Below are 16,607 nucleotides of genomic sequence, written 5' to 3'. Positions count from 1 at the left end.
CCTGGGAAATACCAATGTCTCAATACTGAACAATAATTTTTTTCCTTTTAAGTTTATCAACAATGAAAACATTTCCTCTCTAGCACATCTTTTCCCATCAGTGAACTAAAGATAAAATTCCACTGCCCATGCACAGCTAAGAACCAGAGTCCTTCCCCAACAACCAAGCTCCTATCTCCCTACCTCCAATCCGCCACGGGATAGTTCTGCTTCCAGACCAGTTTTCATCCCCTTGCTGCCTCCCCACCTCAATCCTGAATTCCTGAAGCACTTTGCCTGTATAATTCATCTCAATCAGGCCAACAAATCACACCGAAAAAATCGCAGCTGAACCTGCCAGTGACAAACAGCCCCTTCCCTGTGCTCTGGGCAGGCACAGGCAGGTGTGCGCTTCCTGACAGAGGAGCTGCACCACATCCCAGCCGTAAGGGAAGGCACTGGGAAGGTCCACGCAGGCCAGGAATCACACGGGGCATTGCAGAGAACAGGAGTGGGAGCCAGAGCTCACCAATGGGCTGTGGGATCTGAGTCTCACCCTGACAGCTGAAGTTTAACTCAGAATTGCTTTAATTCTGCATTTCGCCTTTTCCCTTCACACTTGCACGCTGACACCTGTCTGGCAACGATCCTTAGTTCAGCCTTCAGCAAGCCAAACGCAGGGATTCCAGCACTACACAGGGAGAGAAAACAAGAGGGAACACTCCCCAGGGAGTTTAACCGCCTGGATTTCCAGGCAAAGCCACCATCCTTTCACCCAGGCAATCCCTAAATCTCATTATGAACTTCCCCATCTTTGTACCTCGGGCACAGCTTTGGAAGAATAAATTAAAGTTGAAGGCAAACAAAAAGGTAAATTTAAGAAGCAGCACAGAGAAAGTCTGTCATTCTTTGCACTGTTTAACATAACAAAAGATCTGAAAAAGCTCAGAAAGGAAGGGGAGAGGCCAAGTTTCATTCCCAGATGGCAAAGACGCTGGGCAGCCCTTGTGTTCATGACAAAATTGAATCATGTCAGTCCAGCAGCCTAACAAAACACTTCTTTTCAAATGTCCTTGTGCAAACGCAGTCTGGCTTCAACTCTTCTTTTTTTTCTTTCTTTTCAAGCACAATATACAAAAGAAACTTGCCTCTATCAGCATGGGAAAATTGGATTTTATTCTTATGAAGTAAAACTGTCCTGCAACATCCACTAGTAATAACGTGTTCTTCTTAAACACAACAGTGTTTAGGAGTCTGTCACCTGGGGTTACACTTAATTACTTAATCACTTCAAATCATCATAACGTAATTCTGGCACATTTTGTCTGAACTGGGAGATTAAAAAAATGAGTGTGCAACGCAAGAGTTGGATAAGATTGCCGTTAGACTAGGGCTAAAATATTGCAAAAAGCAGCATTTCATTAAGAGCAGTCTGGCAACAAGAGCTGGCATAATTATCTGTCGCAGCACAGAAAGGACTGAAATTAGGGCCTGTTTTCCTAATGTTCTGGTCTGTAATTTGAAGGAGTTTCTTCATCAGCAGCTGAGAAATCTCTGCAGTGTGACATCAAACCACCCCAGCCCTCCCAGAGCGAAGCCACTCCTGGTCCTGACTCACAGACACTGAAACTAATTAATTGGGAAGAGTTACCCAGTTCAATGAGTTGTTATATTCACATAAATATTCTATTTGTTCTATTTTGTGCTCCAGAGAATGAGGCCTCTGCTCCTGAGCAGCTCCTCTGGGTTAGTCCTCTGGCCAGACCAGAAGTTTCCACTCCAGCATGAACATCCATGTTGAAGGAGTAGGAACCTCAAGCTTCAACACCTCTCCACCACCCCCCACTTCCCAAGTCCTGCCCCATAAACACACCGGATTCTCCCACCACTGGACAATTTACCTTCTTGAAGAAAGGCATCTTCTTTTTACTTCCATTTTCCTTTCACTTAAAGTGCACCCTAAATCTGAAACACTGACTTTAAAGCCTAAGTCTTCCTTTTTTTGCAGCAGGTTCTGCATATGTCTGCTGAAAAATACCCTAAGCACAAGGAAATGTGGCTGAAGAATTAAAAATCAGCTCTTGACTACTGCAACTTCTTTTTTTTGGGGGTAGTGAGCACACTTTCCCAGAGCAAGCCTTCTTAGCTTGAATGTGCTTAATTAATTCACTTCAACAATCAGCTTATGCAGAGCTTGAAACTACAACTGGGAGTTAAAAAAAAAGGAAGAAAACAAATGCAAACTGATCCCCATGGATCAATTTAGTTCAGAAAACAGCAAACTACTGGGAATGCAGTACTAAGTGTCTGAATATAGAGACACACAAGGAACTTTATGCATCCTATTTGTGCATAACAACAAAATGAACTTTGCTTTAATAAAACCACTCACAGATCACAGCCTTCCACTTGCATTTTTACTTAGGTTTTCCACAAAGCTACAGCCTGCCAGTTATAGCTGCTGGTCAGGAATTTGGGCTGAAATACTTGTTTTTAAACACCTTACAGCCAGGAGCCTGTGGAAAAGATGACTGATGAAAAATATCATAGGGGAAAAAAAGTTAAACCTTCAGCAACACAAAGATGATGAAGAAACAGCTTTTCACTCCCCTAACACGGGTGCCAGGGACAGTCAAAGGGTGTTCAGTGTCAAGTTGAAAAACAAATAATCAGCACAAATCCAGCAAAACTCACAGCTCTGCCAGCTCCAGGACTCCAAAGAGCAGCAACAAGAGGGCGCGTGGACTTTGGTTATTTGTTACCTGTGAAGAGTTAACTTTCCCTGAGCTGGAGGTGCAAAACAACGTGCAAGGCTTTCCTTTTCAGGAAATACTTGTCAGAACTTCAAGGCAACTAATGCATCCTTGAAAAGCAACCAAGAGTCCCCAGCAGGAAATCTTTGCAGCAAGCTTCCCAGCATCCAGCAAACAAGAGAAAAACTCTGAGCTGAGAGCCCTCATTAAGTCCTTGTGAATCTTCACAGACAGATCTTCCCCAATTCACCTTATTGATGCTGTTAAATACAATTTGCAAGTTCAACACCACAGGCAAATGGGATTTTTCCACTGAAAGGCCTTTTGGAAAGTCAAAGAGGACTTCTTCCCTTCCAGAGAAGAAGCTCCCTCAGATGTCACTTGCTGAAGTAAAAGCAATATTTAACTCAATCCATTCTAAAAAGAAGACATTTATTGTTCCTAAATCCCATCTGCTTACCCTTTATTTGTCTCTGAACAGCAGCAACAACTACATTTCAACCACCTGCCTGCTTGTTCTTCTCTCCTTCATCTACAGAAAAAAACCTTCATTTTTCTGATAGGTGGGATATAAAGACCACTGTGGAAATAGTTAAAAGATGACACTCACCTTAATGGGGAAAAAAAACCCCAAAGCAACACCACCTCTCTCACCTCAGAGCAAAACACAAGTGAACTCTGTCCTGAGAACATCTTTCTAAATGAAATTTGAAGGAAAACAAAAAAAACTAATAAACTCCCACCAAAACCAGGAGCCGCTTTGCTATTAAATAGCCAGGATGGTGTACATGAGTTACCTGAAGGGCTGATTCCAAAGGGAAGAGGCAGGAGAGATGCACAAAACAGATACTTGAAGGCAGAGGAAAATTAGTGGCAGTGACCTACAGAGAGGGCAAAGTGAAATGGGACAGATGGAATAGGAACAGCTCAGGTGCAGGGCTGGGGGACACTGGAAGGGAACTTTAATATCAAAAAATAAATCTAACTTTAATGAGAAAATAGAAGAACTTTATTCTTAGCACACAGAATAGCCGGTGTATTCATGAAATAAAAATTTACCTCAGCAGTGATGGCAAATCTCATCATTATTGGAACATGAAGTTTGATGCTCCTTTTGAGATAGAATGAAAGCAAACACTGAGAAGAGAAAACCAAAGTGTTCCATCCTCATGGACTGCAGCTGCCCAAGAGCACAAACCTCAAAACCGAAGAACTTCCCATCAAATGCTCAGTAGTGTCACAAAGCTTTGGAAGGGACCTGCTGTAACTTCCCAGCCAGAACTCCATCACCTAACACATCTGTCAGATTCATTTGGGCTCATGAATAACGTGTGTTTGTGGTATTTTAGTGTCACCTACCCACAGAAGTGGTGCCATTTTATTTTATTTCATTTAGTTACAGTAATGCTCCCACATGCTGATTTAGTTATCCCTGCAGGTAAGACCTTCAGAACGGTGTCCCTACCAAGGGCCAGGGCTATTCCAGTAACCAGGACCCAACGGAGCACAAACAAATTAAAAATGTATTAGAAAAAATACATACACCCTCGGTGCTTCAGACTTCTCAGCCTTGGAACTCATGCTCCCAGTTCTGTGCTGAAGAGATAATCTTACCTCTTCTGACATGCTTTGAACACTTCCATCCCAGTGACACGGATTGTTTAACCCAAAACCAAGCTCCACACAAACTAAACCAGGTCTGTTTGCTCTTGTGACCACCTCTACACCCACAGAGCTTAGCATGCTTTTCTTTTAATAGGAGTTACTCTACAAGGCCTTCCACCAACTTCATTAAGGCCCAAACAGTTTGGAGAAGATCACCATCTTTAGTTTATCAGCCTGCTCAGCTCCACTGGCATTGCTGACATATCCTGCAGCTTTCCAAGTCTCTGGAGCAGCAGCTCCCATGCCTGTGTTCCTGCTCTGCTCTTTCCCAAGCAGCGTGCTGAAATCAATACACTGGTTAATTTAATTACAGCTATTCAACACCCAGTAAGTGGCAGTGAAATTCTAAAGCATCACATTAGTTTCATGCTGCTGCTTCTGCTCCCAGAGCTCTGGAGCAGCCAGTGCAAATATGTGAGTTATCCGCTTGGAAGAAGGACAAAGGTGGCGATCGAAGAGGAATAATGCATTTGAAGCCTCTGCCACGGCGCCCTTTGTGCCCCTACGAGGCATTTGCACAGAGTGTTAGCATTCATTCCTACATGGGAGTTGCTGGTGCTGCTGCCATTCCAGGGGGAAAAAAGGGAAAAAAAAAATCAATTCATCAGGCACAACTCGTTAAATTCACCCTGTACTCGGCTCTCCCAGCTGAGAGCTCGAGTGCCACTCAAACACTGCACACCAAGGTACAGAGCAGTAACTCCAACTGAACACCCTCCCACTGTGAGGAAAGTGGGAGCCTCCCTGATATTGCAGTCTGGATAGTGTCAGGTAGGAATTAGTCATCAAGCCATTTCGCTGGAGCTCAGCACAACTGTGAATCAACACATTTGGAATCTGTCTCATTAATTCAGCTCTTCCAGTATCCAAACACAGCTCTGAATAGCAGAAGGGGAGGAGAAAAACACAAGGCTTCCCCAGATGCTTCATCCTTTAAAGTACCCAGAGGGTACAGCACAGCTGCCTCCACAGCTCCCACTCCCAAGAAAATGCCGCCCTGGGATTTTTCACGCCTGTGAACATGATCCCTATCTCCTGTATTTCCCTCTGCCCAGGTGGTGTTTAGGAGCAGTTTTGGTCCCTGCCTTCCTCCCAGTATCCTGAGCCCTTCTTGCTGGCTTTTCTCATGCATGCAGGGAGCTGTGACTCCATTTCCTCTCCCTTGTTTTCATTCTGTCCACACACTGGAGGGAGAAAGAGAGCAGTATTCCAAGAGGCCAAACAATCAACAGTGATAAATAGGATGCTGCCAAACCCAACACAGGTGTAAAGTCACAGCAGCGAGGAATGCAGCTTTGGGAATTCCCCCCCCCCAAACACTCCAGCCTTCAGTCCCAGAGGTCAGGTTTCTTCCAAGTCCCTGACACACAAATGTTCCAAGAGCCACAAACATTTATCACTAGGCAGCCCTTGGCCTCTGGGGAGCTGAAATGGTTGTTCCCTCCCAGGGCTGAGCGCAGACAGAGCTGCCCCTGCAATCCCTCCCAAACACCAGTCTGCAGAAGGAAATCGCCTTCTCCAGGCAGGATTCACATGGAGCCCCAGGCAGTTTAAATCCCAACACATCAGCTGGTGTGCTAAAGCAGGATTCAGAAATCAACCCCCCATCTCAGCAATGCTGAGCAGATCAACACACACAAGGACTGAAGTTTAATTCCTGAACTTCCCTCCTAATGGCATCACACAGAATATGATTTGAAAGCAATCCTAACCCAGGCCAGGGGCTGTCTCCACTGGAGTCACTCCCAATGGCCTTCCACAGGCCATTTCAAGCTTCCAGAAGTGGATTCCTCTGCAGGTCTGCAAGCATTACAAATACTGCAGTAAGTACAGATGACTGCACAGATCTCCAAAGAAACAGCTCTCCACAAGTTATTTGAACTTTGCAAACTAAAAGGGACGTAAAAGAATGGAAAGGGGCTGAGGAACCCCAAATGCAGCTTGTTCTCGTAAGCCTCAATACGGACATGAACCGTGGTGCTCTGTAAATCAGACAGACAGGCACCCAGGAGCACCGAGAGGCTCCAAAATGAGCACAGGCTGCTCGACTCCACAGGGAACTTGTCCTGACCTGCTGCTGCTGCACCCCTGAACATCTGCCTGCCCCAGCCTCCCCTGCTCCACAGCAGGCTGGATCACATCACCCAAAACACCAGCTACTGCACACCTATCACAGACTGTCATCAGGACAAAGGGCTTTACTGGGAGAGGTAAAAGACCCATCACCCTAAAAACAGCACTTCAGTTCACTGGGATGGATCAGAATACTTTCAGCAGGTCAGTTTTGTTTCAGAGAACGGTGACTGTCAGGATTAGAAGTTTTATACCCTTCACATGCAGGTGGGCACCTATATAAATCTCCATTTTAAGTCCCTTTTGAATGGTACCACAGAGCATTACCAGGCAGGCTTTCGTACTCCTGCAAAGACAGGCATGTGGACCACAGCAACACAACACTTATTTTTCCATACAGCATGTAAAAAGCTTCTGTTCTTCAGAGTCAAGCACTCAAAAGCTAGAAAATGAAGATTTAAGAATACACACAGAGCAGAAACAGATTCTGAGCTGTAGGTCACGTACCACACAGACACTTGCTTCCACACCGTGGGGGTACTCAAATACCTGCTCCTTGAGGGACACCTCCTTCACCCTCCTGCAACCACAGAGGCTCTTTGCTGTATTTTTTCTAGTTCCTGTGAGTTACCCACGTTCCATGGAAAATGATCTTGGGTGCTGCTAACAACAGCGGCACTCGGAGCACAGCGCTGGCTCGCTGGTGCTCCAGGTTGTGATGACGCCCAAGACAGGGAGGATTTTAACAAGGCCCTGAAGCTTTTCAAGAATCAAAAGGAATACCTACTTTCTGCTCCCTTTTATAACAACCAGGCAACGAAGGAACAATAGTATTTCCAGTCACTATAGCCTCAGTGCAAGTACCATAAAGCACTTTTGATGTGAACTCCTGAGACCAACTCCCCAAAACAGTGCCATCAAGAAAGCTCTTTCACAGTATAAGATGAAGACATCTTTCATTAAGATCATCTGCTGCAATAAGATGATGTTTAGACTCCATTTCTAATATACAAAATTGCATGTGGCCTATAATTTCCCAGGGCTCTGTTCAGTCACACCTGGAGCACTGGGCTCCCCAACACAAGAGTCATGGAGTTATTGGAGCAGATCCAGGGAAGGGTGCAAAGAGTATTAAAGGGACTGGAGCACCTCTCCTATGAGGAGAGGCTGAGAAAGCTGGAGTTGTTCAGCCTGGAGAACAGCTGGCTCAGGGGGAATCTCAGCAACATAAGTAAGTATTATCTGAAGGTATGTGCAAAGAGGATGGAGACAGGCTCTGCCCAGTGACAGGACCAGAGGCAATGGGCACAGACTGAAACACAGGAGGGTCTGTGTGAACATCAGGAAAAACTGATATACTGAGGGTGACCAAGCACTGGCACAGCTTGCCCACAGAGGTGGTGGAGTCTTCAAATTCAGAGATGTCCAAAATCTTCTGGATGTGGTGCTGGACAACCAGCTCTGGGTGGCCCTGCTTGGGCAGGGAGTGGGACCAGACGACCTCCGGAGGTCCCTGCCAACCTCAACCACCCTGTGAGTCAGCAGCACAATTTAAAACACAACCAACCCACTGCTGTAATAGATTTTGCATCAGTTTTGCATCTTACACCCAGACAACTCATTTTGGTAAGCTGCACAGCAGCTTCTAATGAAATTCTAGAACACGAAAGTCCCATCAGTGTCAAATTAATCTAACTCTGCAATTAAGCAAGTGCAAATATAAAACCAACAGCAGACAGCATTCAGTGATTACTAAGAAGAAACTAGGCCAGAAAATAGTAAATTTGGAAACTCAATTCAAACATTGTAGGACTTCTGACCCCTGCAATTCTAATTTAGCCCCCCTGGTACATATCCATTATGATAATCCTTAGTTACATGATAATGTGGTATTTTCATCTCCTGGGACTAAAGTCTCAGTTAACACTCAGACCAGACCTGGCTCCAAAAAGACCCAGAGCCATATGACAAGAAGGGCTATCCACAAGACCAAGTTCACAGCTGAAAGCCATGCAGTCTCAAAAAAAAAAAAACCTGCAAGGGTAGAAAGGATTGTCCTCTGCTGCTTAAGCACCTTGTTCCTGCCATGAATGCTGCAAAAGAACTGCCTGCAGTGCCAGGAGAGCTGTTTAAGCCAAGTTTGCACAGGCAGCTATTGATTCTGGTCCTTGTAATCAGAGGGCAGAACCTTAGGTCTCCTGTGAGGCTGAGCTGCAGAACTGCACGGAACTCACAGTGAAGGTCTAAGAGACACACCAGGAATGCTCTAAGTGCCAAATAACACTGTGTGCAACAGACTAGACCCAATCCTCAATTATGAAAGCTAGCTATCTAACAATAATGGATATTTTCTACCTTAACCTCTGAACCTTAGCTCACTGCCTGCAAAGCAGGGATACATGGGCCTTTACATCCCAGGATCCTGTGAAAAGCAGAACAATGGAGCATTTCAACATGAGGCAAATCACACTCTGATTTCATGGGAAAATTGGAATGGAAGGCACTAAATCAAGTAGAGACTTTCTACTGAATAACTCATCACTAACTTCACACCATCGGCTCTGTGTATTCAGCATCCCAGGGCAGTCACCGGAAAAGGGGACAGGATCAGGTGGTGTTATCACATCTGCAGTTAGTCACTCCAGAAGAGTAACAATACTTCAGCTCTATGAACCAGCTCCAAAAAACTACAGATCACAGTCCCAAGAGAGTTCATCGACACCTCTAAAAATGTTGTGGTGCTCTGGGTGTCTCTCCCCAGCAAGCAGCGCTTCTCTTCATCCTCACCAACTCTCCCTGACCCTGCACCCCATCCCCGCTCTCACCCAGACACCTCTGGCTCCTGCTGCCATGCTGGAGTTGTCTCAATCAAGTCCCCTCAACTAACTCCTCTCTCCTTCTACCTTTATCCCATCTATCGCTGAATCCTGCATGGTGCGAGTGGAATCTGACACATTCAACTGTGTGGAAACCACAGATTTTTTTTCTCAAAGGCTTATAGTCTGGATGGCTGGGAACATTTTCCGTGGGAAGGGCAAGAGATATTTCTGTCGGAGACACCATCTGCCTGCCATATAGCAAGTCCTGCCTTCAGACCCTGAGAACTCCACAGCGTTTCAAAACAAAAATCCACCTCACACAACAAGACAAGCCAGTTTCCTCTAGCTTTCTTCTATGTAAAGTTCTGAAGATTTCAAAACAATTCCTCCTAAGGCAGACACATGGCCAGAATCCCACAGCCCAATGGTGGAAATCTGGCATTAAGCACACAGGAAAGGAGCAGGCAGTTTTCACCATAAATCACAGTATCTGTCCTGCCTCCACGCCACAAAGAACAGCAGCCACAAATAATCTGCAGCAAGTCCCTGAAGATGTACAGGGATGATATTAAGAAGCATGAACACACCACAGGCTGTAGTAACTGCAGTAACTCCGTGTAACAGTTGGGTTTATGAGCACTTCAGAAAGTCCTGAGAGTTTCTGTTCAGCCACAGCAAGACAATAGCAGACAGAGTTTGTTTAGAGACAAAAGCTGAAAGAATCCAGTTTCTATTAACAGCTTCACTGAACTTAACACTTCGCTTCACATCTTCCTATCCCCGTGACTGACTATCCCAACATCTGCTGAACCACGGTTTTTCCCGGGGAAGTTCCAGAAGCTGAACTCCCTCCCTGCTCTTTGCAAGTTCGCACATCACTACAAGCCCTTACACCATGAACTTGATTGTAGTAAGTCCCAGTCATGTACTACAAAATGGAACATATCAAATGGCTGGGTTTGCTTTCTGAAGTGTGAGGAACTGGAACAAAACTGTCTGTTCCTCTGGATTTTCTTCTGCCAGAGGAATACATAAAGGTACTGCTGATTTGACTGCCTGTTCTAGATGCCTCACTAAACTACACCTCACCTACAACAGCAAGTGTAAAGGATACCCCTGAATTTAAATCTGCTCATGCCAACAACACAATTTAGTTCCTGGAAGCTTAGTTTGCAAGAGACTTCTAGTGATCTGAACCCCACTAATTGAAAGAAGTGCCAGTTTATCTCCACATTAGACTCCAATTTAACCAACTCTGGGGTCACAAAAGCAAAACAGATCATTTGTGTCAGATACTTAAAATGACATAAACCAGCCACAGACAGCTGAGTAATAAGTGCCTTCAGCCACATTAACAACAGACACCCATAAGGAAGGTTGTAGGATGAAATTTCACTTAAAAAATCATAACAGCAGATATTCCCTGCTCAGCTGCTACTTCAAGATGCATAATTACTGTAGTGGGCCAAGGAAGCCTGTGCAAATCCAGCCAACACAGATTTCAGGCAGTGGGCTCAGGATAGCTCAAACCTTACCAGTCACTACTTCCAAGACTAACTACCTGTTCAGAATCCCAGCTAACCAGAAAGCCTGACATTTTCACCCTCTATCTGTAAAGGAGCATGTGGCAGCAAAAAGCACATGTCCTGTAAAAATGATGACAGCAGGATGCTGATCACCATGAGGGAAAAGTGTTTACAGCGCTCTTCACTCCCCAGATCCCCTGATTTGGGTCAGCTACATGCTCACAGGGTGCAAATTAACTGGAGATATTTTTATTTTGTCAATTTGATGCAAATAAAGTCTTGCACTGTCAGTTTTCCAGCCTGCAGAGATACAGGGCACTTGGGAAAAACAAATCACTGGGGACGCCAACAGATTTGTTTTGAGACTCCAGCCACCAACTCTAAACAAGAGCAAGTCAAAGCCTACAGAAAACAAATCTTTGTTTAAGTCAGACTCTCCAAGCACAGAACTCCTGCAAAAGCCTTCCACAGCAGGCCAGATGGGGGACTTCAGGAACTGCCTCCAAGTCCTTGCGCAGCAATTGTCAGCCTGCCTAGAAATTAAGATTCCTTTCACACACGCACCCAATTATTGCCAGGTCTCCTCTCTGCCCTCTGCATGTCACTCGCCTGGCTAATTAAATCCCGAGACTGAGCTCACCTCTCCCAGGGTTTACCCTGCTCCCACGGGACACCACCCGGGTCACTCCAACCCAGGGAGCCCCTCACCCTCATGGCGAAGCCCTGGCCAGCAGAGAGACTCCTTCCCGAATCCTCCATTCTGCCCACAGCCCCCTGCTCCCCCAGTCCTACAAAACCCACACAGACCCCTGGAATCAGTCATGCCCACCATAGTCCCACAGCTCCCCATCCTCTCCTGAGCCACCCCCCCATCCTGCTGACCCCCACCATTCCCTCCTGGACCCCCACAGCCACCCCCCGATCCTGCTGACCCCCATCATTGCCTCCTGAATCCCCCACAGCCATACCCCATCCCGCTGACCCCCACCATCTCCACCCCAGTCCCACAGCCCCCTATCCTCTCCTGAGCCCAGGTCCTTCATCCCCGCTCACAGCCAGTCCTACAGGACCCACGCAGATCCCTGGATTCACCCATCCCCACCACAGCCTGTGGCTCCCCATCCTCTCCTGAGCCCCAGGTCCTTCATCCCCGCTCACAGCCCTGTCCGCCCCCTCCATCCTCCCCTGCACCCCCAGACCTGTCTCCCTCCCAACAGACCCAGAGACACCCCTACTGCCTCCTGGACCCCACAGCCACCCTCCCCTCCTCCTGCTGACCCCCACCATCCCCACAGCCTCCCATCCCCTTCCAGCCCCCATCCAAACTTCCACCCCAAGCCCACAGAAGCCCCTCAGCCCCGGCTGAGCGCCCGGACCCTCCCCACCACCCAAGCCCCCGGCCGCACTCACCGATCAGCTGCCGCACCTCCTCCTCGCTCAGGTAGATGCTGAGGCTGGGCCCGGAGCCACCGGGGGGCCAGTCCGGGGCGTGCGGGCCGGGCTGGCCCTGGACGGGCAGCAGCAGCAGGAGCAGCAGCGGCGGCGGCAGCAGCAGCAGGCGGAGGAGATGGCGGCGCGGGCCCCGCAACCGCCGGCACCGCCACGGCCCCGCAACCGCCTCCCCCGCCGCCTCACGGGGCCGGCCCCGCCGCCCCCCGCCGGGCTCCCGGCGCCGCAGCCCCATCGCTCGGCGGGGACGGAGGGACGGAGGGAGGGAGGGAAGGAGGGAAGGAAGGAGGGAAGGAGGGGGGGGGGGGGGGAAGGAGGGAGGGCCGGGGGGACGCGGGCGGGACCCCCCGCCCCGCCGGACCCTCGCACGGCGCGGCCGCCGCCAGGCCCCGCCCCGCGCACGCGCCGCTCCCGCCGCCGCCGCGGGCGCCCCCTCAGCGCGGGGGGGGATCCCCCTCACGGCTCTTCCCGCCTCTTCCCGCGTCCAGCCCGGGGCCGGGAGGAAGAGGAGGAGGAAGGACGTCCTGCGGTTCCTGCCACTCACAGAATCACTGAGGTTGGAATGAACCTCTGAGGTCATGGAGTCCAACCTGCGCCCGATCCCCACCTTGTCCCCCAGCCCAGAGCACTCAGTGCCACGTCCAGTCAGTCCTTCCTTGGACACCTCCAGGGACGGGCACTCCACCACCTCCCTGAGCAGCCCCTGCCAAGGCCTGACAGCCCTTTCCAGGCAGAAATTCCTCCTGATGTCCAACCTGAGCCTCCCCTGGCACAGCCTGAGGCCGTTCCCTCTCCTCCTGTCCCTTGTTCCCTGGGAGCAGAGCCCGACCCCCCCGGCTCCCCCCTCCTGTCAGGGGATTGCAGAGCCAGAAGGTCCCCCCTGAGCCTCCTTTTCTCCAGGCTGAGCCCCCCCAGCTCCCTCAGCCGCTCCTGCTGCTCCAGCCCCTTCCCAGCTCCGTTCCCTTCCCTGCACACGCTCCAGCCCCTCCGGGTCCTTCCTGAACTGAAGGGCCCAGAACTGGACACAGCTCTGGAGGGGCCTCAGCGGTGCCAGCACAGGGGGACAATCCCTGCCCTTGTCCTGTGCCCACTCTGGGTGTGACACAGCCCAGGTGCCCTTGGCCTCCTGCCCACCTGGGCACAGCTGGGCTCCTGTCCAGCCGCCGTCACCAGCACTCCCAAGTCCTTTTCCAGGTCCCTCACAGTCTCTGACCCCATTCCGATGGAAGGCTGGCAGGAGTGGGCGCTGCACCCCAGGCTGCCACCGAATCACCTTACACTTACCCTGAGCCCCCGATGCGTCCCCACATCCCCCCTTGGCTGTCATTGCTCCATCCTGAACCCTCCCAGCCCAACAGCCTGTCCTGGCCATCCATCCATGATGGGCGAAGGCGGGTCAGGGGCACATGGCTGGAAATGCTCTGTCAAAACATCCCAGAAAAGATAATCCTGGAATAACTCATTGTGGTGGGTAAATCCTAGTGGGACACCTGGTCCCCACCAAAGCCCATCACTGCCCTCCCCAGCCAGACAGGGGAGAGAAAATGTAATGAAGGGCTTATGAGTCGAGCTAAGGACAGGGAGATCATTCAGCTATACTGTCCTGGGCCAAACAGACCCAATTTGGGGAAATTTATGAAATCTATTACCAATGAGATCAATAGGATAATGAGAAGTCCACTTTGGAGCCAGCTGGCATTGTTTGCATTGAACACGGGGGAAGCTTATGGCAGCTTCTCAAAGAAGTCACCCCTGTAGCCCCCCTGCTACCCAGAACCCAACACACTGCTCAGAAGCTTTCCCAACTGGAAGTACTGCTGGAATACCAGCATTTTAGTTGAAGAAAATGTCCTTTTTTGGTCATATTTTTAAAACTAAAAAATAAGAGTATTTTAAATACACTTTTTATAAGTATATAAAACATACCAGTGTTGTATTTAACGTTTTAATCTGCTTTTTTAACTTACAGTGCTGTCAAAGCTAAGAAGCAGCAGCAGCATTTCATTTCATTTGTAACAGAGAGCCTTTGGCCCACAGAGGATGGTGATTTCAACCCCAGCCAAGCCATTGCTGCCTGTAATGATCCTGAAGTAAAATCTAAACTGTAAACACGTCTCCTGTTCTGTTACAGTGTGGAATGCCAGCAGCAGGGCTGCTTGACAGCTGATATATTTTAAAAGAATGCAATAATAATCAAGCCCAATGATGAAAACAACATTAAATTCCAGCGTGAGACTTTGAATCTCCTATACAAACATTCCTGACCTTTTCCCACAATCCTCTGCTGCGCAGAATTTCAAAAGTAAGGATTTCTGTGGCAGTTTGGCGCAAACCCCCTTTTCAAGATATCCACCTTTCCCCTGAAACACAAAACCAAACTGAAATGGAGAGGGAAGTTATGTGCAAGTCTGGGGTTGGGTGGATGTGGCCCAACCTGCACAGCACTGGTTGCTGAGAGAGAGCTTTCCACACCCCAGCTCCTCCACGGGCCATTTCCTCAGCCCCCAAACTCAGCGTCTGGGCATCTGTGTTTGTTTGCCCTGCAGACACAGCCTAACGCTCAGACTCCGGCTGGCTCCTGGTGCACCTCACTTAGGGACTCGTGGACAGACAGGCAACGTTGGTGTCTGATGTGGTCAAAACCAAGACCGAGGCCCATTAGACAAAGACCAAGCAAAATGTTGATGCCCTTTTCTGGTGAGTTGACAGGCAGCTCACATGGGGAGACACAGCCAGCATGGATCCACCACTTGGAGACATCCCTGCTTCACTCCTAATGAGTACAATGAGGGAACAGCAAGGAGTTGCTCCTGCTCTCCGGAGGTAGGGTGAGCCCAGCGAGGCCCAAAATGTGGTGTAGGCACCAGGCAGGAGACAAACAGCTCTTTTTTTCCATGGGTTTGTCGAAGACTTGGCAGAAGAGACAGGGAAATGCGGACACTCCTCAGCTGTGACAGCCTTTAATGGTGGCAGGACCCACAGGAATTCCCACGTGGGGGTTCCATTTTCCACTGTACCCCACTTTCCCCAAAGCCATTTCTGTCCTCATGAGGAACAAGGGAGCAGTATCCATGCAGGCACTGTGGTTAACATGACTTTAACCTTAACCTTGGCCATCCCTGCCTTGGGCACAGGAACAAGATATTCAGCACAAATGTGACGTTCAGCAGAAGGACCCGTGCGGGATTATTTTCCTGTGATTCCTTTTCAGCGAGTATGTAACTCTGCCTCCTGGAAGCCACTAGCTGATTTTAACAAAAGGTCACCAAAACCACATAAACCAAAGGCAAATAAACACATTCTTGGGCCGTGGCTGCCAGCCTGACACGGGGCTAAAGGCCTGGCTGGGGTGGCTGCTCCCTCATGCCCGTGAGGCTGATTGCTTGCTGAGCCCTGAAGTTGTAATTAAAATGTAGTCTGAGAGGATCATTGGGGGGATTAGAAGCCAAATGAAGGTTTCATGGATGTCGAGAAACATCTCATTGGAAAAAGGTGAAAAATGCAACTCATGGGCCAGCTCAAACGCTGAATATCTTCTGTTGATTTTTTTTGGCTGCACAGACTATTTTTGGCAGGATCGAGTTCACCGTCTTTAAAAACCATTCTGGGGAAGATTATATTGCAAGAGGATACACAAAGTCTGTCCGTGGCAAGCTGCTAGCAATAGCTGTGAACTCACAGCGCTCATATGGAAAAGTTTTGCTTGGGTAGGCACTGGGATGCATCACTGCGTGTGCTCCCAGCCTGATTGTATCAGCACTTACCACCGCCGGGTCCCAGGAGGGATGGAAGAGCTGGGATTCATTTCTGGATGAAAAACAAACCTGTAAAAGCAAATAGCCGACAATTAATGGCACTGGTGGGAATTTGATACATGAGGACCTCATGGAAGACACACGATATAGGAATGTTTACGCGGGTGCTGGGAGGCAGGAGACGGCTTTGGGAATGACTGCTCCGTGTCCAGACTCGCTCACACACGCTGCTGCGATTCAGGGGATCCTGAATCCTCCTCTTCAGGATTGTAAATGACTGTGCAGCATTCCCTGGAGAGGAGAGCCGGCCCCTTCACGCAGACACAGGAATGAAGTCCTTCAGCCTCTTCCAATCAGTCTTCCAACATTTTTGCCTTCAAACAGCTTCTCTCCTTTACGAGTACCAGGTGACCTCAGTGCTTGGATGGCTTCCAACACAACTGCACCTTGGTTCCATGGCCCAGGAGCCTTCAGCTCATTGCTTGCACAAGGACCTCTGACCACAAGGCTTCTCCACAGAAATGCTCCAGAGCTTTGGCTTTACCTGTGGACAGGAGTTAGAAATGGCCAAAGGGGATTTTGGATTTA

At 48.9% G+C, this 16,607-nt stretch overlaps 1 protein-coding gene across 1 annotated transcript in view; it reads right to left on the bottom strand.

Annotated features, from left to right (window-relative positions):
* The window catches only part of RYK (receptor-like tyrosine kinase), a 52,042-nt gene extending 39,543 nt beyond the window's left edge, over positions 1-12,499 (bottom strand). Inside the window, exon 1 of the mRNA XM_027703826.1 lies at positions 12,226-12,499. Coding sequence (XP_027559627.1) covers positions 12,226-12,499 — 274 coding nt within the window. The remainder of the gene's footprint in view (positions 1-12,225) is intronic.
* Between the last annotated feature and the right edge of the window lie 4,108 nt (positions 12,500-16,607).

This window comes from Neopelma chrysocephalum, unplaced genomic scaffold (genome assembly GCF_003984885.1).
Source record: "Neopelma chrysocephalum unplaced genomic scaffold, ASM398488v2 Primary Assembly neopelma1_252, whole genome shotgun sequence".
Lineage (NCBI taxonomy): Eukaryota > Metazoa > Chordata > Aves > Passeriformes > Pipridae > Neopelma > Neopelma chrysocephalum.
The sequence above is the reverse complement of the archived record's forward strand: the minus strand, read 5'-3'. Positions and strand labels throughout refer to the sequence as shown.